General features: G+C 40.5%; 1 protein-coding gene and 1 long non-coding RNA gene across 9 annotated transcripts in view; one reads left to right on the plus strand and one right to left on the minus strand.

The window, feature by feature from the left end:
• Positions 1-375: 375 nt before the first annotated feature.
• LOC124188993 (protein O-mannosyl-transferase TMTC2-like) overlaps positions 376-26363 on the plus strand; it is a 28913-nt gene continuing 2925 nt past the window's right edge. For both annotated transcript variants that reach the window (XR_006872566.1, XM_046581934.1), the window contains exons 1-8: positions 376-669; positions 16311-17148; positions 20851-21919; positions 22006-22120; positions 22209-22294; positions 22378-22622; positions 23028-23168; positions 23508-23589. Coding sequence is in view for 1 of the 2 variants with exons in the window: in XM_046581934.1 (XP_046437890.1) it covers positions 584-669; positions 16311-17148; positions 20851-21919; positions 22006-22120; positions 22209-22294; positions 22378-22622; positions 23028-23168; positions 23508-23589 (2662 nt within the window). In the remaining variant the exon portion in view is untranslated. The remainder of the gene's footprint in view (positions 670-16310; positions 17149-20850; positions 21920-22005; positions 22121-22208; positions 22295-22377; positions 22623-23027; positions 23169-23507; positions 23590-26363) is intronic.
• Positions 9386-11341, minus strand: LOC124188994. Of its 7 annotated transcripts, none has more exons than XR_006872571.1 (7): positions 10949-11341; positions 10699-10884; positions 10585-10637; positions 10382-10503; positions 10143-10312; positions 9886-10077; positions 9386-9814 (listed from the first exon to the last, which is right to left on the minus strand). It is a non-coding gene; the product is annotated as an uncharacterized LOC124188994 (long non-coding RNA). The 7 variants fall into 7 exon arrangements; XR_006872572.1 differs by having other exon boundaries at positions 10382-10484; positions 10594-10637; positions 10949-11336; XR_006872569.1 differs by having other exon boundaries at positions 10382-10484; positions 10949-11336.

Here is a 26363-nt window from a genome sequence, read left to right on the forward strand (position 1 = left end):
AGTCAGTTTGAACCCATCATCGGTTTGAACCGAGCTGTTAAAACTCAAAACTATCGACCGGATATACTACGCATATACATTTTGTATACACCACGAAAATAAATTAATTTCGGTTTTATGTCTTCAAGACTATCAAGGGGGAAATGTGGGGGGGGGGGAGGAAAAGAGAGGGAGGAGTGAGTGTTTTTTGGGTCATTGCCTCATTGGTGCTGGGTATTGCGTGTAAAAAAATAAGACGGCTACAGTGTTGCCGGATGGCTTTATATAACGTTGTGGTGCGGAAAAAGAGGTTGAATGTTGAAGTTCTTTTTCTTCTTTTCTTCTTTTTTTTTTGAAATTTTATGGAGGCGCCCGTGAAAGAGGAAAGGCCAAAACGCAGCCAAGGCACTGCTATCTTCAAAGTCGCCCTGGCTGGCCAGCTAGCAAGGTGGCTAGTAAGGAGTCTGAAGCCTCAGCAGCAGCAGGTAAAAAGTGGCGACGCGGTGAACTAAGGGGCTGGCAAGTGGGGAGGAGATGTCTGGTGTCGACGTTCCCGAGCTCAGTTTGGCCGCCTCGCTCCAGCAGTGAGCATGGCCCTCCTCTTATGGATCAAACAGTGGTGCTCTGTACTTTGGCGGCCTTCCTCCTCTACTACAATACGTTGCACGCCGATTTTGCATACGATGACAGGTAAGGAACTAGAAAAACACAAACAATATTTATCATTCATCTAGAGTCGAACATTTTTGGCCTTTTTTTTTTGGTTTGTCTTTTCATTTGATTTATTTTGACTGGCCGTGTCAAAATATTTAGTCAGTTAAGTGGTTTAGTGTACCGTTAAATTGATCGCGGCATTTGCTCTCTTCTGACGGATGAGGGTGGCATATTATATGGCTGCTCACTTCCGAGAGAGTAACACGTCTTCTATTGAGGCTGTTAAAACGTAAAACGATTCCAACAACCAAAAGAAAAGAAAAACTGCCGTCGCAGTTTTTAAAAAAAGTTTTTTTTTTTTGTTTTTTTGTTTTGGTTTTAATGCACCTCTGTTGATGCTGTAAAGAGAGAGAGAGAGAGAGAGAGTCCAAATTGAGTATTACTGATTAAATTGATGAGAGCGTAAAATCGGCACGGAGAGAGAATCAAAGCCCGCCGCCACCGTCGGAGCTCTTTTCTTGTATAAGCGCACAGCAGACAGCACTAAAGGGCTTTCCGGCTTTCCCCTTCAATCTGTGTGCGCACCCGCTGAGAAGCTGACAAAATTCACAGCACTTAACACTTGTGTGTCTTAGCAGCAGCAGCAACAGGAGCACACACACACACACACAGCACAGCACCTTTTGGGTTTGTTGGCCCAGCAGGAGGAATACACACACTGGGAGGGCACACAGCGAAAGAGAAAGAAGTTTAGTTACAGCCGTTAATGTAACGACGGGTTGTCACCCATTTTTTCCCTTTTTTTTTTTCTTTCTTTTTTCCTTCTGTCTTGTTCATTTTTTTAGAGCCATTGTTCTTAAATGGCCCGACGTTAAAGAAGTCAATTAAAAAGTACTTTTTTTTTCTTAAATCTAAGCCGAGGAATCCATTTGACGTAATTCGCATTTTATTTATCGGTTTATGAAAACAGACCGGCGGGTTTTTTCTCTCCCACTTTATTGGCTAGAGCTCAAATCAATTACAGAAATTCTAGCGGCATTAAATCATTTGTTCCTATTTTCTTCGACAAAAGAAAACAAACGAAAAAACGTGATAATTATCCCGGGAGGTGCCAGGCCTAAAAAATTTCCTTTCAATCCAAGTTCAAGCGCAGACAAATTCCTGGACCGAACTGATTAAATTCCTTGATATGTCAACACCTGACGGCGTAAAAGGCTATAACCTATCACACGTCCAACACGGCAAATTGTTTCCAGTCAATATTTCATAAATTAATCATGCTGCCAACTCAATATCAAGTTACCACGCTCACATCGCATATCCCCCAGCAGGGATTCCTTTCCATTCAATTCCCGTTTCCTCGGAAGAGATACTTATTGAATCTAATAAATTAATAAGGTAACACACGTACTCAACAGGTCCGGGAAAATCTAAGCGTACTGTCGCCGTCGGTGGGTCGCTTATATTCGATCATGGATGTTTTGTTTGTAATTAACGTACCGGCGACCGACAAAAAATTTGTCTTCGGGAGCAAAGCAATCAGCAAAATATTTTAAGACATTTTGTCAGGAAGAAGAAGTCTTGTGTCATTTGAAAAAAGAAAGGAGAAACTCGACGAAAAGTTTCTTATAAGAAAAAAAAAGAAGAGGAGAGAGACGAAGACATTCCTCACCTAAGGCCATGAGCGCGGCTCGCGAGGGTTTTATAGGTGTGTGCCAGCTAGCGCCTTCCCGTCTCCCTCTCACTCTCTCTCCTCCGAGAGTTCTTCTTCTTCTTCTTCTTTTTTCTCTCAGCATTTTTTTTTTGTCTTCTTCTTCGTCTTCTTCTTCTTCCCAGAGAATAAAAGAAAAGTATCTTCCCCTCTCCCCACTATCAGATTAATTGCTCGTGTCCTTCTAATGCGAGAGCTGGAGCTTTTTGTAGAGTATTTTAAGGGTCACACGTCACCTTTCTTAGCTTTTTCCAATACTCACCAGTTTAGGACGCGTTGTTGATGCTCCCTGTTCGTCTTCTCTTCTTCTTCTTTTTTTCTTTCTTTCTCCCAAACGAAGCTGCGTGCATTCTCACACAACAGCCCCCCCTCTCAAACTAGGGTAAAACAGCGAATGCCGGACAGCGATCCGACTTATGGCGTTTGTGTGTAAACCCGAAATGCGAATTTCCGGACAAAACGCGAATGCCCCGGACATTTTTTCGAATTCCGGACAGAAATATTTTTAAAAACTAATTATATCAATCGATGCAGTTTTTAATTCTTAGTAAAATTGCTTAAGACATATAGTACAGTGCAATGAAAGTATTATGAGATATTTCGATTTAAAAAATCAAAACATTGAGCTGTCAAAAACTGTTTTCGTCTGCCAAGACTTTTCGACCTGGGATCAAAACGACTTAACAACATAAAATTAATATTTTGAAAATCCCTTTCGTTTACTAAATTTCACAAGAACAAATAGGCCTAGAATTCTAAAACAAAAAACGAAATTGAAATCCGTATTGGAATTCTGGAGAAATTAAAGTAGAAAGTCGCCCATACGTGACGCGAATGTCCGAAAACCACCGAAATTTGAAAATTTTCTTAGAATTTCTAAGTTAAGATTTTTATAGAAAAATTGGTATCAATAAATGTAGAATTAAGTCCTCTTTATGTCTAGCTGCATAATGGTAACATGACGTTAATATAATTCGTCTAATTAATGAAGGTTCTTTCCCCATAAAGCCCTTGATGCGAATTCTGGACAGCAGACGGAAAAAATATGACTGACACTGCATTACTCTTTATCCGTCGTATCTATAACAACATAGCACAGCGGTATAACATCTGCCTACCATGCGGAAGGACTGACGTTCGATACCTGCAAAGGGTAAATCTGCATTAAAAGATTTAGTAAAATCTTTTAGTCGTACATACAATTAGAAATGCAAAGCAAGCAACAGACATATTGAAACAAAAATAATATGGACATCAGCTAGGTTCATACGTAATAATGGCTTCTACTTAAACCATAAATATATTCAATAATACATAATTGTAACAATTATTGAAATAAGTAAAATAATCTTAACTGTTACCATCACGCTATTTAATTTTAACGTTATTGCAGTTATGAGATTTGAACGTTCAACCTACACGTTTACAAGCGGACCTTAACCCACACTGCCATAACGATACTTGTCTAAAACTATAAAGATCGATTACCGAGCGGACTATGTAGTCTGTCCGGAATTCGCATCATGGCTCCTTATGGGAGCAAGACTGACGCTACATATAAGTGATTTTGAAAAAAAATTTACGCCCTTCGAACATTTTTGGGGGAATTTCAAGCAAAATGGGGTTACGGGCAAGGGAATTAAATTAAAAATCACAAAGACTTTAATTATTTTACAATAAGAAACATTCCGGACGAAAGATACACCATTTTGGGGAATGGTAGTCATTATAAAACTAACTGCTCGATTTTTTTCAAAAATTTTTTCACTAAAATTACTGAATTATTACGCCTTTTAAATATATTGATAAACAAGTGGAACGGGAAAGAAAAATTATGACGACAGCTTTTTTGGATCTGCTAAGATTCGATCCTCTTGTCGCTCAAATCTTTTTTTTTAAATAATGGAAAAACTATACAAAAAAACTTATAAACATTGCACATCAATCGATTCGCCTTACAATTCTGCGTCGATTGATGTATAGACATATTAAAAAACAGAAAATCGAAATTTTTCAAAATTTTCTGTCCGGAATTCGCGTCAGCTGTCCGACATTCGCGTTTTGGCCTGTTTTCTATTTTCATCGATATTTAAGCAAATTCTTAAAAATAACGACAAAACCTTATATAATATTGTAGATCTTTCAATTCTCTATCGATTGATATAATTAGTTAAGGGATTTTTCTTGTTTTAACCTTAGAAATTCCTTACCCCGTAAAATATGTTTACTAACTGACAACACAGAGCCAAAGTTGTCAGCCGTATAGAAAAATTGAGAAATTTCATTTCATGATAACTCAATTAATACAGCGTATTTTTATATGCCCTTTGGCTCAATTGTGTATCCCCTGTCATATTTTGAAATTCATTCATTAGTTTTCGTTAATATTTCGTCGTTTTTTTATAATTGTAAATTGAAAAAATCGACTTTTTTGTCCGGCATTCGCGTATCCGAGATGCTGTCCGGAATTCGTTGTTTTACCCTATATAAGAAATGGCTCCGCGCTTCTTCCTATGTGTTATTATAACTCGTGTGGCTTGATTTTCTTTTGTTTTTAAGTTGTTTTCTTCCAGCCCAGGTCATCCGTGAGTGATCATCTTTAGGCCAGACATTCGCATTCTAATGCCGATAGGTTCTTTTATCGATACAAGGATCAGCTATTTTCCTAAAGCTTTCGACACATTAGTCCGTGTTACACGTACGAACCATTGTATGTCAATGCTAGCTACACTCCTGACAACTTTTTCTTCACTTTTATTTCGGGTATTAGACGTCTCAACTTGGAGCCAAACGTCTTGATTTCGGGCAGAGTTTGAGGCGTCCAATATCATTCACATTGTCCGTCGATATCTGCTCGATAAATCACCGCTAACTATATACTAACTATTGCCATCAATGTTTCGTCGATCAAATCAAGCTCGAACATTATTAAGAACATTTTAGAATGATAGGTTGTATTCAAGTGTTTAACATCTTATAGTTGAAGCTCAAAGAACTTTACTTTTCATGCCGAAATTGAAGTTCATTTTGTTATGTGATAGAAACTTTCGCAACGGCAGACTGTAATGAACCCTGAGCCAAATTTAAAATCCAAAAATTTAAGTAATTCTATTTTATCGTTTGTTCATACATTATAAACCGGTTGCACGAAAATCCGACGGCAATTGGCTTTCTCTCCGCGCAATCCAATCTATTTTCGCTCGGAAGTTCTTCTAATTTCGTCGTTTTCTCCATTTATTATAAGAAAAAAAAACACTGTTTTTTTTTAAATCTGATGTTCTAAAAATAAAAAAAAGAAGCAACGAAATAATATACGAAGCGCGGTGGGTGGTATGCATGTTCAGTGTTCATATCAACTGACGGGGGGAAACGAAAACTGGCTTACCGTGCCATCATGACGTTTTACGCTCTCGCTTCAACAGTTCCACGGCATGACTGTCACATTGGTCATCGCTCCCCATTTTTTTTCTTGAAATCTGTTTTGGGGTTTGTGTGTGTTGTTGACAACATCAACAGCTTTCATAATAAGTGGCGACTGAGTTGTTCAACAGTGAAATAGCTATATCAATAACGATCTGCCGATTTGGAACTTTGTTCATCTCCGTCGTCACCTGTCAAAACATGTTTGACTTTTAAAAGTAAAGTGTAGGCATTCAAACTAAAATAATAGGGAACAAAGTACGAAAAGACATATGTTGTAGCCATTCCACCGCACATCGCGGCAGTTATACCTATTTTATGCATCAAATATTCGAGAGAGCCGCAATCTTTCTACTTTGGAAGGAAATGATTTCAATTGCTCCTCGAAGCCTAGCCTTTGATACGATAAGAATCTTGTGTAAGGCAACAACATCACCGACAAATCGATACAAGTAAATATTCTTTTTGTTTTTTTATAGAACGTCCGTTAAAGTGAACCGATTCATTCACATGGCCCCTGAGACTAGTCTGACGCGATTCGTAACGGATTGAACCAAATACCAGTCCATCAAAAGGAGTGAATTGCTTTCGACTTGATATTCGATATTGTTGAACGATGTTGTGCGTTGAAGCATACTGTGTAGTAGTTTCTATGTGCACTATGCTTGCTTGTTCAGCTGTCACAACCCATCAGGTTCAAGGGTGGAAAAGAATTCCTCTTTTCCAACGGCATTGAAATCTATCTCTCTCCCCGATTTTGATTTCAACTACAGATAGAATCGATTACAGTTGGGATAGCGATCGAAAGCAAACCGAACAAGAAAAATTGGAAGCTGTCTTTTCGCCCTTTTTTTCCAGTCGGCTGGCAACTCGGGTTCACATGTAGATGACTACTCGGCGATTACACACCTCTGAAAAAAAAAACAAAAAAAACAGTTGGCTGGGTTAGACCAAGTCGAAAAAAAAATGGCCGTTTATTTATTAGGACGAGGATAAAAAGAAAAAAAGAGAAAGAAAAGACAAAAAAGATGCCCAATTGACTTTTGAAAACGGGAATTTGTCAATGCGAGGAACTTGATTGATTGAGCCGAACTCGTTGCACGAAGATTTGTTTCCGCTCCGTCTCCGTCGTCGAGGAGGGATGTCAAATAAAGGTGGCCAGAATTCCATTAAATGGAAGAAACATGGACATAAAACTGATACGACCGACCGAGCAGCAGGCAACACACAGCCAAGCCGAGAAAGAGAGAGAGAGAGAGAAAGAAAGAGAGACCCAAACGGATCTTTAAAAGTGTGGATAGTGGATACACTGGGCTATGCTTTCAGCACGACAGCCGAGTGATTGAGTGGGCGAAGAAGAAGTGTCATTCGTGGGCATTCGAGACGGTATACGCTGGAAAAAGAAGGCGGAGTGGAGGGAGGAGTCTCAATAGACAGCATCAAAGCATCACTTTTTCTACACCAATGCGTTCGGCCAACTACCACCACCGCCACCACACACGGCACGGCAGCCCAGCTTGACTCCGCCGTGACGTAACGCCACACCGAGCGCAACACCAGTGTTTATCACTCACCTGAGCTGGCTGTGCAGTTGTAGAGCGCTTAGACTTTCATCGATCCCGCCCCTAACTGTGATCCCCCAGCTGTGCATAAGCTACTGGCGGATGCCTCCTGGCCGCCATCAGCTCTGCTCGCAACCGCTCATCATATCCTACGCTTTTTTCTTTTCTTTTTCTCTTTTCTTTTTTCTTGATTTTGATTCCCTTCCAGCCATTTGTCATTATTTTGATTCCGCTCGGGAATATATACAGAACAATCATTTCTTTGTCTTATATAACCTGCTGGTGCTGGAGAAGAAAACTAGAGTTCCGTGAAGGTTTGTCACATTAAGGCCAAAACGACTGGCAGGCATGAGGCATCTTATGCAATAGCCACTCATTTAAACTTTGGAAGAAAATAGAAAAACGTCTGTATAGAGCTGGAAGGCGTCCTGCATGTGATGACATCAGCGCAGAGGCAGATGAGCTGCCGAGAGATAGCCAATGATTTATGTTAGTGGTGGATAAACTTGTTTTTCAATTAGCTACTTAAATGCGCCAGCCATTTAAAATGAAATGTCGTGCGGTGTTTCCTTGCTTCCCTTGCTTTGCTTCTGTTGGCCATTTAGCCTTTGCGGCCATGCCCTTATTGAATCTTCAAGTTGATTTGCCATAATATAGAGAACAAACGGCCAATCGGCTCAGTTGTGCGACTTTTTTTCGACTTTTTCTCGTTTGCCTCCCCCGACAATTCGGCGCTGAAATGCGTTGCGTTTGTTCAATATTGGAAAATTGAAAGAAAAGAGAAATTGGATTGGCCTTGGGAAGTAAGTGTAATTTGAATGCACGTAGCGATGTCTGTCGGCCCGAGGTGATGAGACCTGTGAGGTAGAAATGTGCCTTGAGGGAGAGAGGGTCGCCACCATCGGTCTTGATTAAGTGGACGTTGAAAAGGGACGCCCTTTTCCGTCAGAAAATCGATGCACGGACCCAACCAAACCGCGAGGTTATCCGTATTTATTCAAGTAAAAAAAATGCAGCAATTGAAGTCGTATTGAGAGCCCCGCAGCTCATTCCTCCGGCGAACCTCTCTCTGGCCGTCTCTGGCCGATTGACTTGAGGCAACATCTATATGTACGTTTGGAGATCTTTTGTATATGTAGTATATACCCTACTGCCAGGTGCGGAATTACGCAGCAGTGATGCCTTTATGACCGCGTGAGAAATCCAAGGAGAAATCATTGGGAATCGTCTGCGCAATCACCGGAATCCTCACATTAATTGATTCGCATCAGGATTGATAGAAAGGCCTTAGTGTTTTTGAAAAAGATACATTATTTAGCTTGAATAGACTTTATGGAGCCCAAAACATAATAATAAATTATCAAAATGAACGCCACCAAAGTGTGTCCACATCTTTGAAAGGTTTTTACTATGCAGGCCATTTTGTGTTCGATTTGGAAATTTTAGCGAATAATTCAAAAGAGAAAAAAAAATCTGATTTTGGAATGGAAGAGTATAGCTTGAGTTGACTGAATTGAGCAGCAGTGAGGGAAGAAACTTTATACTGTACTGTGCTTCGTCATCCATCGCCGTGGTCGCAGTCATTGTAGCAGGTGCTAAATTCCTTCACTTCTGTTGACATGTCGATGTTAATAACCGTGAAGATTTTGTCCTACGAATCCAACCAACAGTTGCATGTACAACAACAACTGTGAACAATCCATGACCCCCCAAAAAATTGCCCGTGGAGGTAAAATCTGTTCGGGAATGCATTTTAATTCCATTTAAAACGCGTGCAATTTGGCGGGAACGCGTTTGTAAAGTGAAAAGAAATGCGGCAAACCATAGTTCAAGAACGCAGTATATGACCCAATTCTCTATTTCTGAGCTAGATTTGGAGTCATTTTTTGAATCCGTTCAAAAAGCGTTCACTGAACTCAGATTTTTATAGAAAGTAATGCATCATTTTTGGATAATTTTTAGATTTTAAGATAGATTTTATTAGAAATTTTAACATGAAAGTTTGCGTACATTAGCGCTTTCATTTTATCTTTATATTAACAAAGAAATACGAAAGAGGTTTGTTAGCAAATGATTGTATTTTTATAAACAAATAACAGACACGGGGAAAGATAACAGCTCGAGGAAAGTGGGATGAACGCAGACCGGCAGAACAAGGTGAACGAAAGCGGTTACACGGATCTCGGTGGCATTCAGAATCAGGGAGAGAATAGCAGGCAAGAAATTGTTGCGGTTAACGGTGACGATGGGCTGCAGCCTGCAGAGCAAAGATTACGTGAGGTTGACAGCGTGAAGAACGGAGCCGCTTTTGACGTGAGATGCTCAAGATGCGTATTTCCATAAGATGCTCATATTGCTCAATGGCAGGGATCAAGTTGGTGTTACGTAGAGTGAAGCAGGCATCAAGTTGGAGTACGCAGTGTGGATCTTTGACGACTTGCACGACATGCTATGATGCTATGATGTACTTGTTGATGGTATCGGTTCCCTATTTTTTACAATTAACCAATTTAGAAAAATATTATAATAAAATCGGATAAAATGTAACGTCAATCCTACTTGATCTTTATGTTGAGGCTCTCTTTCAAGAGATTCTCCCGTGAGGTGAACAGTTGCTCAGATGGTAGGGTAGGACAAGAATCATAAATGTGCTTCCATCTCAGTGAGTTTTCCACTCAGAACCAATTGTTTGATCAACAAAGCAGGGAGTTTGGTGTCAGTACTAATGGGGATCACATCAGAGAACAAGTCCTGAATCACAAATTAATAAAAATCATCAGCAAACTATTCTATTGCTGGATTAATAGAATCTTTACTTGAGCCCTAGTCGTTTTCCCCCTTTTTTCAGACAGCTTGCTAATTTTCGAAGCTCATTGACTGGAAAGGCTAGATGGTGGTCATAGTTATTGTGGGATTCAAAAGAATTTCATCAGTAAGGGCTGATGATACAATGACTTCTTTTAGCTTAGTCGAAGATAGAAACAGCCTAAAGAATCACAATAATCAAGTAAACAACAAATTTTCAACCGCAAAACTAGACAAATGAAACTTTTACCTGCTTGTCAAATTTCAAAGTTATGAATGAATTCCCAGCTACCGGCCAATTTGTTCAACATTGACTGGTGGCAAACGATGCCCTCTGACAAAGACTCAATCCCCTGTAAAAAATGAACACAACTGATTGAGGACAATGTATACATGAATAAATTTAAGCCATAAATAGTTTCGATTAAATTTTACAAGATAGCAAGTGTTTACTTTTAATACCAGGCAAATTGTCACTAGCTTGTACCTGATAACTGCAGGACCAGCTGCAAATAGAAATGGTATGGTTAAATTAAACAAACTCCATTTTCTATAACCAAAGTATACCTAACGAGAATATGAGGAGTCTCCTCCATAGTGATGTTGTTGAACTGAACACCTGATTAATACATCTTTGAATACTAACAGTGCTAACAGTAACAAATTATTATGTTAATCTTCTTTGACGGTCGTATTTTCCTGTAATGACTTCATGTGTACAGATTAACTTCACACATACGAATTTGACCTGGACTAATTTTTCGAAAATATTTTATAAATAACACAATACAACGTCCTCGTCTTAAATTTGTCCTACCTTATAATATTGAGTAATAGAAGAATGTAGAAAAAAGATCCGATCCTATGGTTAACCGATCCGAGATTGTAGCCAAATTGACAGATGACAGCTAAGTGTCGACGTGATGTTAAACAGAATCCCTTGACAGTTTGACACGAAATTTCAAATTTGCTTTCTTTGTTTATCACAATCACAAGTATGAGCAGTATTTTTGACTTTATGTAGTTAAATCACGCCTCTCATCATCACGTAGTCTAAAGTCAAGTTATTCAACTGTTTTCTCAGAGGCTGAAGCCATGCCACCCCAAAGTGCACGAAAGAGTTGACAAATTTGGACATAGAAAATGTTCTCACTTGCACTGCTATTTTAGACGTCGAACAAGAAAACGGACTGTTGATGAATTACAGCCACGACGACATATATCCAAATACCAAATTACGATATAAAGCTAGACAAATAATTAAGGTATGGTGCAAGAATGGGGTATACCCAAAGACGTTTGGACATATGGACATTGTTTTTAGAGAACACACCTAATTTAATATCGATACCGTTAATTTAGTTAAGTGCAAGTTAGGTGGTAGGCCTACTTAGTCCCGTTATTGCACTATCCCTGCAATAATATGGAGTTTAAAGTTTAAGACAAGTAAAATATAGAGTGATGAAGGTTATGTAACAATCCCAACTTTGTCAGCCACAGTGAAGTGGTTAGAGTGCCTCGCTGGCAATGCAAAGGTTTAAAATTCAACTCTTTGAATTACTATATTCATTGAAAAATGAACTCATCCTCGCTTGATTGAATCTAAATCATACCCGGATACCGTTAGAAACAATTTCCAGTATAAAATATTGTGGCCTCTTACAAATCTACATCAATTGAATAAAACAAACATTAAACTGCAGGAAATGATAATATTTTTGCGCTAAAAATAGACTATTACTGAATTTATCTATTCAACTTCGATCATGAAAATTTATTTCTCCTTAACACTTTATAGTATGTCACAGTTAATATTGCGCAAGTTTTATTTTTACTCCAGATTTGTTACGCATTAGACCGAATGCATAATGATCTATCTGTGGAAAATATTCCTTTGTAGCTCCGTTGTAAAATCACTTTGACGGTGTGGAATCTAGCCGATGGTGGCTAAAAATTTCGTAAAGGTAAAAAAAAAAGTCTGATGGAGAGAGTCGCGCGATCGGCGCTAATCTGTTACTTGGAATAGTTTTTGTTTTGTCTTCTTACAAGTTCATGTGGCAAACAGACGTGGACATCTAGAGTCCCGAGTACATATCTCGAAAAGGGTCGGAAAAAAGGCAGATAGGGACTAAAGTGGGAAAAGCTGAACGAGTAATAAATTGAAATGTTTATCCGGTGAAGCTGACACGTAAAAGCACTTAAAACTCCTATAATGGCAGCGTTGTTTTTTCCTTATTTTTTTTTCTTTCTTTTCTTTTTCGATTGAGTCTAGCGGTCTGGCCCTGGACACAGTGAAATAATAGATACGTCCAGCAAGCATTCTCTGAACCCCCCCCCCCCTCTCCTCAGTGTGTGTGTGTGCTGTGTGTGTCTAACGTGTTGGGCTTGATGGTTGTTATTCATGCGTACCATTTCTTCCATCTCGCTTCCCCTCTCTCTCTCTTGTCTGCGCTCCTCATCAACGATTCAAATGGGGTGTGAAAAGCAGGCGACGTCAACCGGACTTTGTATTATTGATGTCAGGGCATTTTTTTTGTTTTTCGATTGATTCCAATCCCTTCGATATTTTTCAACACCGCTTATATATCATAACACATTTCTGTCCGAGCTTATTTCATATTAAATTTTTTCGGCGCTTTTTCCCACTTCAACGGTGGTCTCAGACTGATGTGTTACGTAATCTAGCCAAATGAGACGTGGATACTCGTTGTTGAAAGCTACAAGGTCTTGTCCTACTGCTATAAGAAGGCAATGGAATCGCTCGAATACCACAGACGAAATTCTACCACTATTTGAATTAGGTCTACTTGATATTATTAGATTTGTTTATGTTTCATTTGTTTGATATTGCTGTCAACAGTTGTGGATAGATCGTGAATTTTATTTTAGTTACGCTGGCAGCAGAACAAAAGGAATCAAATTTTAATTTTCCTGCGAGTTCTTCATTGAAAATTGGAATAAATGCGGATTTTTATTGGCAGTTTAGAGTGAACTGATCCGTCTGATATCGATTCGGGTGAAATTTATTTTCTTCGCGATGTTACAGTTAGGATGCTTCTTTAATGGAGCCAAAGAATGTTGATATTTGTTGTTTGATTTTGTTTTGCAAGAAATAAGTTGGAAACCCAGAAGGATGGCAATAATCAGTAATTATACTATGTCCATTCATTCTTTTCGAATGAGTAGCCTAAAGTATAGGTTGTTTCAGACAGAAACAATTTATTGAAAGACATTTATTGTCATCTTATAGAAAATATATTATGAGTCACGAATTTCATCCGGACTTTGAATCCAAATAAAAGTTATCGACCTAAACGATTTCGAAAAAGTAGAAAGATCAAAGTATATATAGAAAAGGCGATCATGTTTGTATGTAAAAGAGTATAGGTTGGATTCGGAGCAATAGAAAATAAGGTTGTTGAGAAAGAATGAAAGAAAGAAAAAAAAAGAAAGGAAAGAAAGAAAAGAAAGAAAAAGGACTAAGCAAAAATAAAATAACATGATCACACAGTGAAATAAATCTCGAATAATAAAGTAATAAACGGAAAAATGCCCAATAAAATGGGAAGTGCCCCGAATGGTTCACACCTGCGCTGAGAGCCGTGAAAAGAGCTTGATCAACTTGCTCCGAGCATCACAGCTCCAATAAAAAAAGGTCGACTTGCGCTCGCTGCGGCGCGCCTCTTTGACGGATGCCCGGAAGCGTGAAGATAGATGCACAGCACACACACACACCATTTGCCTTTTTTTTTCCTTCTTTCTTCCAGTCGAATACATATACATACACGTATATATATATATCTACGTTGATATAAACCTCTAGCTCTCGATGGCCGAGCTGTCGAAGCAGTTAGACACTGTAAAAAGAAAAGGGGGCCCTCTGAAGTGAAACGTATGTGAACCACCACCATATTTTTTTGGGTTTGTTGTGTTTCTTCTTGCTTTTTTGATTTTTTTGATTTTTTTTTTCGTGGTTTTTTCCTGTTTTGTTTTTACCCCCGAAAAAAAAAGATGTGAAGAAAAGAAAAAAAAATAAGACGGAAAGGTATATCTAAGAAAAAAGTAAAAAGCCAAGAAAATGTAAGTAAAGAGAAGGGAAATGGGAGAAAGAAGAAGAAGAGTGGATAGCGCCGGGGGCTTGGCCGTTCATCGACGCTAATTACAGGGGAGTCGGTCGCGCAGCTCCGCAACGGGGCCAGACTCTTTTCTCTTTTTTCTGCCTCGGCATTCATCCCATCGCCTTTTTTTCTTCTTCTTCTTCCTCTTCTTCTTCTTCTGCTTCTTCTTCTTCTTCGCCGTCGATTCCTCTTCTTCTGTGGGTTTTTTCTTTTCTTTCACCCGCGCACACAACAACCCTCCTCTCCCTCCCTGTATTCTTCTTACCACGAAGAACTATTCTTACCTGTTTTCTTTTTTGTTTTTTTCGGAACGAGATTTTCCAGCCGTGCAATTTTACCTAGTCGGTGGTTTTTTTGTTTTTTTTTTAACTTAATCAACATAAGTCTCTAATGGTGGTGGGTAATCGACATCTCATGTCACAACAACCGAGAAATTTTGAATCATTTCGCACAGCAGCCAATCCGGTTTTGATAGCTCCATCTCAGCTGAGAGATTATTGGTTGGTCTTGGCCAAGAAATCGTGCACATTCCACGGTCGTGGACTCTTTTTTTTATTTTTATTATTTATTTATTTCTACACGCAAATGACGTGGCGTGTATTATAAACCGCCGTCCTGTTGTAAAAACAAAAAAAAACAAAAAAAACCCCAAACCCCCAGTAGTAGTAGAAGTAGTAGTAGAGTTGCCTTCAGATTTGTTCGAGATATATAGATTCAATTTATCCGGTTTTCCACACCGTTGTTATAATCGTTTGATACGTCTTGGTGTCTCTCGGCTTTTATGAATCTCCACAAATGATCGTCGGGTCTGCCCGAAGAGAAAGGAAAACGGGAGGGCTGGTGGGGTGGCTGGGGGGAAACCAGTACCGCAATTAAGTCTAAACAACAGAAAACACAAACACCATATTTCGTCCCCCCCCCCCAAAAAATCCTTATCAGCAAAATGAACCGGACGCCAGAAAAGCAGGATTTTAGTCGAACCTATTTTGCATTGGCGTATGGAATTGATTGTGGAATGTGACCAATTCACTTTGTTTTCTACAAAAGAAAAAAATACCAGGAAATCAAAAGAAAGTATTTCAAAGCGAATAGCCACAAAGCTAGTATACACAACAGTAAACTTTACTAACGTGAAAATCAACCAAGTTCATTAGTGATGACCCTAACGCCCACCGACTCAACAACAACAAAAAATGAACTTTAAAGTCAAATAAATAAAAGAAAAATGATAAATATGGGCTTGCATGGCATGGGAAATAAATCCCAACTACTGTTTTTCTTTTTCTCTCCCCTCCAATTTACATAGTAGGCGATCTATAGTATATATATATATAAATATAAGAAAGCCAGTGCTTGAAAGCTCATTGCTCTCGGCTTTGAAACTGTTCAAAGACATCATTTCGGAGAGCCCTCGATGCATACAGTAGCTGCCAGCAGCTCGGCACGAATGGGGGGGAAAAAAATCCAGACGGATGATGTCCGCCGGGCACTGCATCATTGCGCTCGCTGTTATTATATTACGCATCATCAGCTCTCCCACCTTATAAGCCGATCGAGATGTTCATTTCTCTGTCACTTCTTTTTCTTAAGTCGTTAGCTTAGACCTCTACATTGAGACAGTAGATATGTATATATATGGGGAAACAAAAGAAATACGCCTCAACCCATCAGCATCAGTGATGATAAAATAAATGGAAATCTTGTTTAACCGGCGCTCGATGACCCATTGGACATTTCCCACAGACGGGCGAAAAAATGACCCGCATCATGTTTGGAAATTTTGTTCGTTTTTTTTTTTTTTTTTTTTTTTTTTCAATTCGATTTGGGAAATCGTGCGCAGCCATCTTGGCGCCTTTAGCTCACGAGATTCATTCATAATACCCACGCTCTCAGGAGTGAACACCTAGAGACCAAATCTATCAAATGCTGATCAAATGTAAATCAATAGCTAGTTGCAATAATTCCCCGGAAAAACGGATGCTATCTTAAAAAAAAAAAAAATAAGATCGTTTTAATTTTCCAACGTTTTAATTCTCCATTATTTTCTTATTTTCCCAACAGCCGGGCAATCAAAACGAATCCGGATGTGAATCCGTCGACGCCGTGGATCAACTTGTTGTTCAATGACTTCTGGGGCACGCCGCTGACCCATTCGGGCTCGCACAAGTCCTACCGCCCGCTCTGTGTTCTCTCCTTCCGTTTCAACCATTGGCTGCACGAGCTGCAGCCAGCTGGATATCATTTGTTCAACGTCGTGCTCCACTGCCTGGCCACGGCCCTCTTCACCCTCCTGGCGCGCTCCCTCCTACCCCCCAAAGCTGGGCTGGCCACGGCCATCGCCGGCTGTCTCTTCGCCGCCCATCCCATCCACACCGAGGCCGTGGCCGGCATCGTCGGGCGGGCCGATATCGGCGCCGCCGTCTTTTTCATTCTCGCCTTCCTCTCGTACCGACGCTACACGGCCGTTCGCTCCGGCCTGGCCCACCTGCGCCGACAGCAGCTAATCAGGACCCAATCGACGCGATCAATTTCCAGCCATAAATGTAGCAACAATAACAGCCACGGTAGCGGCGGCGGCAGTTCATTGCCGCCGCTGCGCTCGTTCCTGTCGGCCGCAATCTTTACGTCCATCAAGTGGAATGGCGACGATCAAGTTGGCGGAGAATTACTGCGACCCAACACCCTGCCAAGAAGCGGCGGGCCGGCATGTGGAGGACCCAATTTGACTGTTCTGGTGGCCAGAAAGTGGCTGTGGCTCCTGGTGACGCTCCTCTTCGCCGCCTGCTCCATGCTCACCAAGGAGCACGGCATCACCGTTCTGGCCGTCTGCGCCGTCTACGACGTTTTCGTTCAATCTCGACTCAAGCCTAAGGATTTATTTTCGTCCGTCCTGTTCCAGGTAAGGCTAATAGGCTATACTATGTATATACGTAATGATCTAATCGCCCTTGGTTATCTAATGGAATTGAGTTTAGTTATGTAATTAGCCAATAAAAAAGAAACTGGGTTGTGTAGCGGTGGAATTTGTTATCCTATGGCGCCTTCGATTTTTACCTCATTAGAACCAGACGATTGATTTGCATTGTCAAACTGGGTCCGTCCTTTCAATATCCATCAGTTGTCATCTAAGATTCCGTCATCGAAAAAACCGAAAAAACACTGTACCACCAGCTATAATGAGCGAAGGAGCTAGCTGCTTTTGACGTCTAATCATCAAAGGCAAAACGAGTTTGCCTTATTGCCATACAAGCCTTTTTCTTATCATTTTTCGCCAAAGAAAGTTCACTGTATAAATTTCACTGTAGCGTCGAAATTCTAGCGACAAGTGAAAATGGCCAGTTCACATGGAAAACCAATTACCTCAGATGAGAAAAGATGAATGAGACACGGTTTTTACTATACGATCGAACTATAAGCTAACGCCAGAAGCCCAAAACCGAAAATCTGATCGGCAGATCGACCGCAGACGTTTGTTTTTGTTTTTAAAAAGAAAAAAGAAGAAAAAAAACTCGTCGTACTGGTTATATTCTGACATCATTACAAAGCAGATAAATTCATCGTCAACGTCTTATTTCTTCACAGAAAAAAAAACTGGTCAAAGGAAAATGAAAAAAAAAAATTGAATTCGTGTCGCTTGATTGATTTAAGTATGCTCTCATGCGGTCTTATATACTATATATATATATATATTGGTGAGATAGTTTATTAGAGAGACTTGGGAGCTTTCCTTTCCTAGCCCGAGGCAGACTACACACACAAAAAGGGAAATCTCTTAGAGATTCATCATCATTGCCACCTGACGAAATAGACGGTCGTAACGAAGCCCACCCCATTTTTCATTCTTCGGTGGCCAGCCGAAAGAATTTCGGAATGATCGATGGCCAACACCAGATGTCTAGCTCTATCACGGCGTTCAACAAATATTTATTGTATGGTCAATCACCTCAGCTCCCTTTGGGTAAAGAAGAAGAAGAAGAAAAAAAAAACTCGAGTTAATTTCATTTTCACAGGCCTCACAGTAAATAAAAACTTCAAGCCAAATGTTATCTTTGGTTTTGCAGTGTATAGTACTCAATTGATGACGAATATTTAATGGACAACATTTATTAGCCTAAATGAATTACCGTATACACTATATCGAAGCCAGCCAGATTATATATTTTATACATTCACCCAAAAAGTTGAACAAACATGATTTCTGGGCGACGACTTGTCGAACAGGCTTGAGCAACCAAATCTGGTTTTATTCCTTCTTCAAATCAATCGTTTTATTTCTCTTCTGCTTTCACTCAAATAACTTTTGAAGAAATTATGAAGAATCGCCATCAAAATGAATACCGTAAACAGGAAGTACTATACTAATGTATGTACCGTCTAGTTATTTAAATTCGTATCAAATTTATATCTGAAATATTCCTCCCAATAATTCTCAATGAGTAATAACGGTTAGTCAGATACAAGAAAAAGTGGAACGCGCAAAAGAGGGAGGAATAAATGATTAATTTAATGGCCGGTACACACAAGAGAACGTGACACCAAAACCACGCCTTTCGGGTTATTTTAGAACCATGAAACTGCTTGTCTCGTAATGAACTTTTACTTATTAAAAGACGAGAAAAAAAAGACTAAAATTTTATAGTGCGCGATGCAGCGAAAATGCCACTTTCGCGTGATGTCGTAAAAACGTTCGGGAGTTAAAAACGTTGGTGACTGATCATAACAAATGGTTATAATATTCTGGTATATATAAGGGAGAAGAAAAAAAAAACATCCCTCGCCCCATAAAAGCGGTTTCTTTAGTGCGAGCCAACAAGCGAATGCCATATGGTATATATTTTAATTTTTTTGTTTTGTCTTTTATTTTTTTAAACATCACGTCTGCGCTGAGAGAAAAAGAAAAAGAGAGCTGACGGATGTATCTCGGGTCTCTCTCCCTATTAACTCTAATTTGCGGTAGCCCTTAGTTCTGTCTGGAACGATTTCCTTACAACAACAGCAGCCGGCAGCGCACAAGCAGAGAGTTCTATTTCTTTTACTTATTTCTGTTTTCTTTAATACTATACACTCGAGGACCCAGGGTGATGGTGTGGTAAACTGGGCATAAGCTGGAAGAAGACGCGAAGCAGTTGGGAGGGAAAGAAAAAGAAATAAAGCCGTAGGCTTTTCCTTTTGTTTAATTCACTCAGCGTATACTAGTCACGGTCACTTTCCTCCTCATTTCCATATTCTCGACTGGCTCAATAGCTCTTCCCTGCCCTTTTATTTTTGTTCCCCCGGAGACCAGACGAGAGAAATATACGCCACTTTTCAATCAACAGAATTGCCGTGATTTGCTTTCAGTTTAGCGAGAACGAGATTGAGAGAAACGCGGCCTTCTGTCGACTCCATTTTTATTGCACCTTCTTTTTTCTTTTTTTTTTCTTTTTATTTATATTGGTTTGTTTTTCTTTTGTGGACGAAAGAGTTTCACCAGTTTCTTATGCAACCCCGTCTTCTTATTTTGAGGAAAAATTTAAAATTGTAGAAACCCACTTACCTTTTTTTGAAGTAATAAATGATGGAGTCATCCGGAGTTAATTTGACAGTTTTTTAGATACGCTGACAGAGAAACACCCAGCATCTCCAAATATAATAACTTAACAATTTGATACTGCTTAAATAACAATTCCGCCGCGTCCATTTCGAATCAACATGGGTGTGGAGATGGGTGGAACGACGGTCGTCATTAATGTTATGGTGGTTCTACACTTCTACATGATGTCATATAATAGCGTGAACAATAATTGAACCACCGAGCAATTCGTTGCGCAAATTCTCGGATTTAAGCACAATTTAAAGATTTTACATTTGGTGATCATCGGTGATCATGTTGCTGTATAGGCCGATTTAAAAAAAAAGTCTAAACCTATTTTGATTGGGAAGACATTACACACTGACACGGCAGATTTTCCGTTTTCACACGATCAGGAAATCTATGAACTGTTATTATAAACTGTCTCAATTTTTTTATTTCTTTAAAAAATCTGAAACGAAAAAAAAGTAACTACAAATAATTTCACAACGCGTGTGGCCAGTGAGTGCCTACATTAGTTTCAACAGCGCCAGCAGTAGCGATTCCTGCTAGTGTAAATGTTTCTCTTCTACTTTATTTCCTGACCCGGGTTCGCAACGATTTTTAAGCACTTCCCAGCAACACCCCGCCAAACGAAAAGGGGAAAAATGGAGAAGTCACCGCTTCTCTTTGCGGCGTCTACATACCGTACTCTGGCCAATTTCCGTGATGCATTCAATCTAATCGCTGTCTATACTCTGTGTCAACCTGTAGCTAAAAATAAGCCAAAGGTAAATGGTATGTGCATCTACTTTGGAGAAGAAAAAGGCAACGAAAAGATTACCCGGATGACGATATAAAAAAAAACCCCGACGAACCATTTCTTGTTTTTTTTTAGTCTGGACGAAATCCATAAAACTTATAATCAGTTGAAGTAAAAAATTTATTTAGATACAACTTAATGTATATTAAAGTAGGCTTTAGCTATGGGCATTACACCGCATAGTCCAGAATGTCCATAATAAATTTTCTTTCTGTTTTCTTTGACAGGAAAAGTATCGAGGACTATCTGAAGGATTGTCGACTCTCTTCATGGGCACCCTGTTGATGGTGGCCGTCCGTCTGCAGCTAATGGGCTCCAAAGCGCCCGAGTTCGCACCTGCCGACAACCCGTCGGCCGATTGCCCGTCGCGTTTGACCCGCACTCTCACCTTCCTCTACTTGCCGGCCTTCAACTTGTGGCTACTCGTCCAGCCCACCGTCCTCAGCTTCGACTGGTCCATGGAGGCCATCCCGTTGATCCACAGCCTGGCGGACATCCGCAATTTGGCCACGGCCATCTTCTACTTGACTCTAGCCTATCTCGGATGGAACGCCCTGTTCCGGCGGCGGGACTTTGACGACAATTGTGGAGATCTGCGCTCGGCTTCCGCCTCGCCCGTTCCTGGCTCCGCTTCTTCGGTTCTCAGTGGCAACTTGATCTCTTCGCCCCTGCCGGGCGATTCGTCTTCCTCTTCGCTAGTGCGAGGCACCAACGGATGCGTCCCGTCGGTGGCGGATGCCGTTCTGGGAGTCCACTGCTACTCGTCGCCGTCGTCGGCTGTGGGTTGCTACGGCAACGGCAACGGCAGCACAAGCGGCAGTCTCAGCAGTAGCTCCTCGCTTCGATCGGAGAGGACGAGATGGTCGTCCAACAGTTCCGTCGACGTGGACGGGACTGGCGCCGGCCGGAAGAGCGGAGTGGATTTGACTGTGATAGCCTTGTCGATGCTGGTGTTGCCCTTCATCCCCGCCACCAATCTCTTCTTCTACGTGGGTTTCGTCGTGGCAGAGCGAGTCCTCTACATCCCGTCCATGGGCTATTGCCTCCTGGTGGCGTTGGGCTTCCACCTGATCGACGACTGCCTCCGCCAGAAGCAAGTGCGACTCAAACAGCAGCAGCACAAGGAGCGACACAGGTGGAAGCAGATGCAAGCCAGCAACTCTCTTCGGCTCCTGTTTCGCTGGGCATTTGTTCTTCTACTCGTCGTCTACTCGGCCAGGACCATCCAGCGAAACCGAGACTGGCACACGGAGGAAACTCTGTACCGCTCGGGAATCAGCGTCAATCCTCCAAAAGGTTTGTCCTTAATGATCCTGCAATACGTATGTACGCCATTTGACATATTAACGGTTGATTTTGGGGGGTCTAATTCCTTTGCGCAGCATACGGAAATTTAGCAAACATACTCAGTTCGACCGGACGTAAGGATGAAGCCGAACAGGCTTACAAGAAGGCTCTCAGCTATCGAAATAACATGGCGGACGTCCATTATAATTTGTAATTGTTTTTCTTTAGCTTTTGTCTATTTTACCAATCGAATGTGGAAATTCTAATTGAATATTGAACGGTGTATCACTATTTATAGGGGTATATTGTATCAAGAGCAGAAACGTTACGAAGAGGCTATACAATCCTACCGATCGGCGGTTCACTATCGTCCTCGAATGGCCAGTATGTCCCATCCAGTTATTGATTTAACGTTGAAGTCATATACGGCTGAGAGTGCTATACATATTTGTTGTCTACCGTTTCAGTGGCTCATTTGAACATGGGTCTAGTCCTGGCTTTGATGGGCATGAAAGACGAGGCGATCGAGGTGTACAGACGCTGTTCGCAGCTCGACGGATCCGGCTTGAAGGACCCACGGACCCACGAGACCACCAAGATTTCGGCCCTTTTCAATCTGGGTCGTCTTCACGCTGACGATGGCCAGTACACAAAGGCCATCGACGTCTACAACGAGGCTATTCAACGCATGCCGACACATTACCAGCCCCAGGTGACGTAACGTATCCCGTAGAAATTGCAGTCGTGTGAGCTGCTGTGAGCAGCAGCACAGCCTTAAGAAAGTGCTGCCGTTGCGCCATTATCGTTAGCCCTCTTGCAGCTCACTGTTATGTCCAAGTTGTTGTGTAGTCTCATTCTTGTTTGCCTCGCATATTTTCAAGTCTACACGTCTACTCTAGAGTCAGAGTTGCTTTTGTTGATAATACTCATCCATTGTCTTCCCTAATAATTATGTCCAATTTCTTAGTTTTTTTTTCCGCGGGTTTCTTTTCTCGTAACCAAAAGCGCAATAACCAGAATATTATTTTAAATCGCTTTTTCTCTCAAACCAGCAAACTCAAGTGATATTCTTTTGTCGATCGTCATATTTAACAATGAATTTGTTTCATCCGTGTAGTCGCTGTACAACATGCTGGGGGAAGCCTACTTTAAGCTGGATCGGCTGAAGGAAGCGGAACACTGGTACCGTGAAGCCCTCCGCGCTAAAGCCGATCACATTCCGGCTCATCTGACCTATGGGAAACTTCTCACCAAAATGGTAAGCTTAATTATGAGGACCGTCACTTTAATTGGAACCTGGGGCAGAAAAAAAAAGCGTGTAGGGAGTCTCGCTTCCTTCAAAATATACCAGAATTTTCAGATCAGATAACATCTTCTTTTGGGGACGGATTGCCTGTGATCTGACCTGACTGTTTGGGCTTGTCCGCAAAGTCTTCTCATCCCTTGTCCACCTTCTTCTGTGTGTGTATAACTTGGGAAACGACTAGCGTTTACTCATTAATTCATTATTCCTTGTCGCGCCGTTCGTGCGTTGATTTCCAAAATCTTATCGCATATTCATTTAAAAAATCACACCATCCCTTTTTTTTTCTTTCAGAATCGTCTCAGCGAGGCTGAGGACATGTTCCTGCGTGCGAAATCCCTGTCACCCAACGATTCGACCGTCTATCAGCATTACGGTGAGTTAACTCCACTATTACACCTCCGGGAGATTATTCTTGTACACTAAGAATTCTCAGACGTGTAACTCGGTGCACATTGTACGGAGAATGCTTAAGAAAAACTCGGGGAAAATTGATATTTAATTGACAGGAATTACGTGTCCTGAAGCATTAAGATTCTTGTACGACGTGGCCACAAAAAAAAGTAAAAAAAGAAAAAAGAAAAACTATAAAAGAAAAGCAACAATCAGTCAGTGTGAGAAAAGGTTAGACTTGAGAATTTTCTTTTTTGAGCTCAAGGGTCTTCTTAGCTCTACATTAGAGTGTATATTCACGAGCATCTGTCTGCGTCTCGTTTGCACGGTGCGCCAAAAATAATTAAAAGAACTCTGAAAAACAGAAACAGGAGCCCCTGTTCTTATGTATAGCGAAATTATAGACAGCTGACTTGTTTATTATTTGTAGCCGCAACAGCGATTTTTTTTTTTTTCGTTTGTCTAACTTTGCGCCACAATAAATCTGGATGGCAAAACTATTTGGTGTCGGTTTCGACCATCTTTAAAAAAGAAAAAAATTTTATTTGGCGCCAACAAATGTATTTTTGATATACCTGCCATTGAGAAATTCTTTTTTTCTTTCGGGGCTCCCTGAGGATCTTAAAGAGAATCGTTATTAATGTGTATAATATTTTTAAATAATTTCACTGACAGTCGAGTGAGAGAGGGGGGGCAAAGGAAGAAAACTTCTGTGGGGTAGGTGCACATATACACGCAATCCTGTAATTCGTCAAGGGGCTCAATTAGACCCTTACGCGCACAGTCCAGTAGCAGCCTCATCGACGTCTACGGTAATCGCATGTCGACTTCCATTATGCAAACGCATTGACTAAAAAAAACTGATGGGGGATACTGGCTCTTTTGACATCCTGTCGTTATGAGAAGCTTTAAGATTTAAAAGTCCGGGCTCGTCTATTGCAATCAGCCACGCATTTTCGCTTTCTTTGGATTACCCACTTAAGGCAAAATAGTTTCAGGATTTTTTTTAAGAACTGCAATAGAATATGATGCGTATATTTGTTAAAACGCATTATTTCTGTAGCCGTTTTCTCATCAACGACCACTTCCAACTCAAAAATAGGTCCAAATTCTTCAAGACCTAAACCTTTTTTTTTCAAAAAATTTCATGCTTGCAACTTTAAATTTATATTCTGGTTTTTACAAACGGGGCGGAACCGAGTACTAAGCTTGAAAATTCGACTAAAAATAAAGTAGAACCAGTAAATTCTTCCTTCGCACGGGCGCTGATTTGTAATCGAATTCTCAGTGTTACGGCAAATAAAAATGACTGCTGGGTGGACTCACGGCGGCGACGACCGTGGCGGTCTCTATTACACTTCTCTGAAGAATTTACCATAAAGAAACCTCCTCGTTAACTGCGGGAGGCTAAAAAAGTAAAAAAAAAAAAACAAAAACAAAAAACCAAAAAATAAAAAATAAAAAAAAATAAATAAAAAAAAAAATAAAATAAAATAAAGAACCAGGAGATGAACCTTTTTTTTAACGGCAACTGAACAGCCTAAAACTCAATATGTTGTAGTCGTATTCGTACCTCATTCATCCGAGATAAAATATATGTTACTTAATGTATTAATACCATTTGAAAAGTGCACGGAAGAATTCTTTTAAGCAGCAAAAAAGGAGTGATCGCTTTTTTCACAGGATATTTTTCCATTCCAACAGACGTTGCCTCGCCTAAAAACTATGAGGGATCAGTGAACAGCAATTTTGGTCAGTTCAGCCGTGATCTAGGAATCGAACGCAGTGCAGCTTGTGAAGCCTAGAAATTCGTGAGGGAAATAATTTAGCTTAACTTACGCATGCACCCACCCGAAGGCGCATGCATAAAGTTTCCTTTTTTAATGGAGATGGGGATGTAACCTAAAGAAAGCTATTGGTCACATAGCACACGATGCGGTAGGAGTAGGAGGGATATGAGGTGAGAAAGCGAAGAAATCTCTTGTATGTGAAAAGGAGAAAGGTCGTAAGAGAGAAAGAACGAGAAGAAACCGAGCGAGAAGAGAGAAAAAAGGTGGATAGGATGAAACAACAACAACAGCAGCAGCAGCAGCAGCAGCAGAAAAAAAACGTGACTGTTCGACTTAATGACAGACGAGTGATGCTCATTAGAGGAGCATAACGTGAGACTAGGGTCTTCAGGCGGGTATGGTGAGCTGAAAGTTTCTTTCCAAAAGCACAGCCCTGGCGCCTCACAAATTGCTTCCACCCAGCCCACCATCGCTCCAAGTTATATCCCACCACTACCCATGAGAAAAGTCGAAATAAAATAAACCCTCTCTTTACTTTTCGACATCCGAAGCAACATGTTTTTAGAGCCTAATTCCTTGTTTTCTAACCCCTGGCCGAACCGTACGAATGTTGTTATTATAGCCAAGCAATTATGAAATATGAAATGAGTCCTATATATTTAATATTCTCTGCGCCAAAAAGAGCATCATCCTCCATAAAAATTCCGAGCAAATATTTTCGATTAAGATCCTTTAAAAGAATTACAAAGACAACATTTATTGCTGTATGAATCATACTTACCGCGTAACAAACCTTAGTTCAGTATGGGTGCGAAATAACTCCGCCACAGTTACAGTTATCTTTACATTTTATTTTTCCCGAATAGCCTTTCCCAGTTCGTCTTAAGCAACCAAACCGGGAAATGCACCGTGGTCGATATTTTTTTTCAAAGAAAAAGGTGATAAGCAATAAGCAATGTAGACATCG

This window comes from Daphnia pulex, chromosome 2 (assembly GCF_021134715.1).
Source record: "Daphnia pulex isolate KAP4 chromosome 2, ASM2113471v1".
NCBI lineage: Eukaryota > Metazoa > Arthropoda > Branchiopoda > Diplostraca > Daphniidae > Daphnia > Daphnia pulex.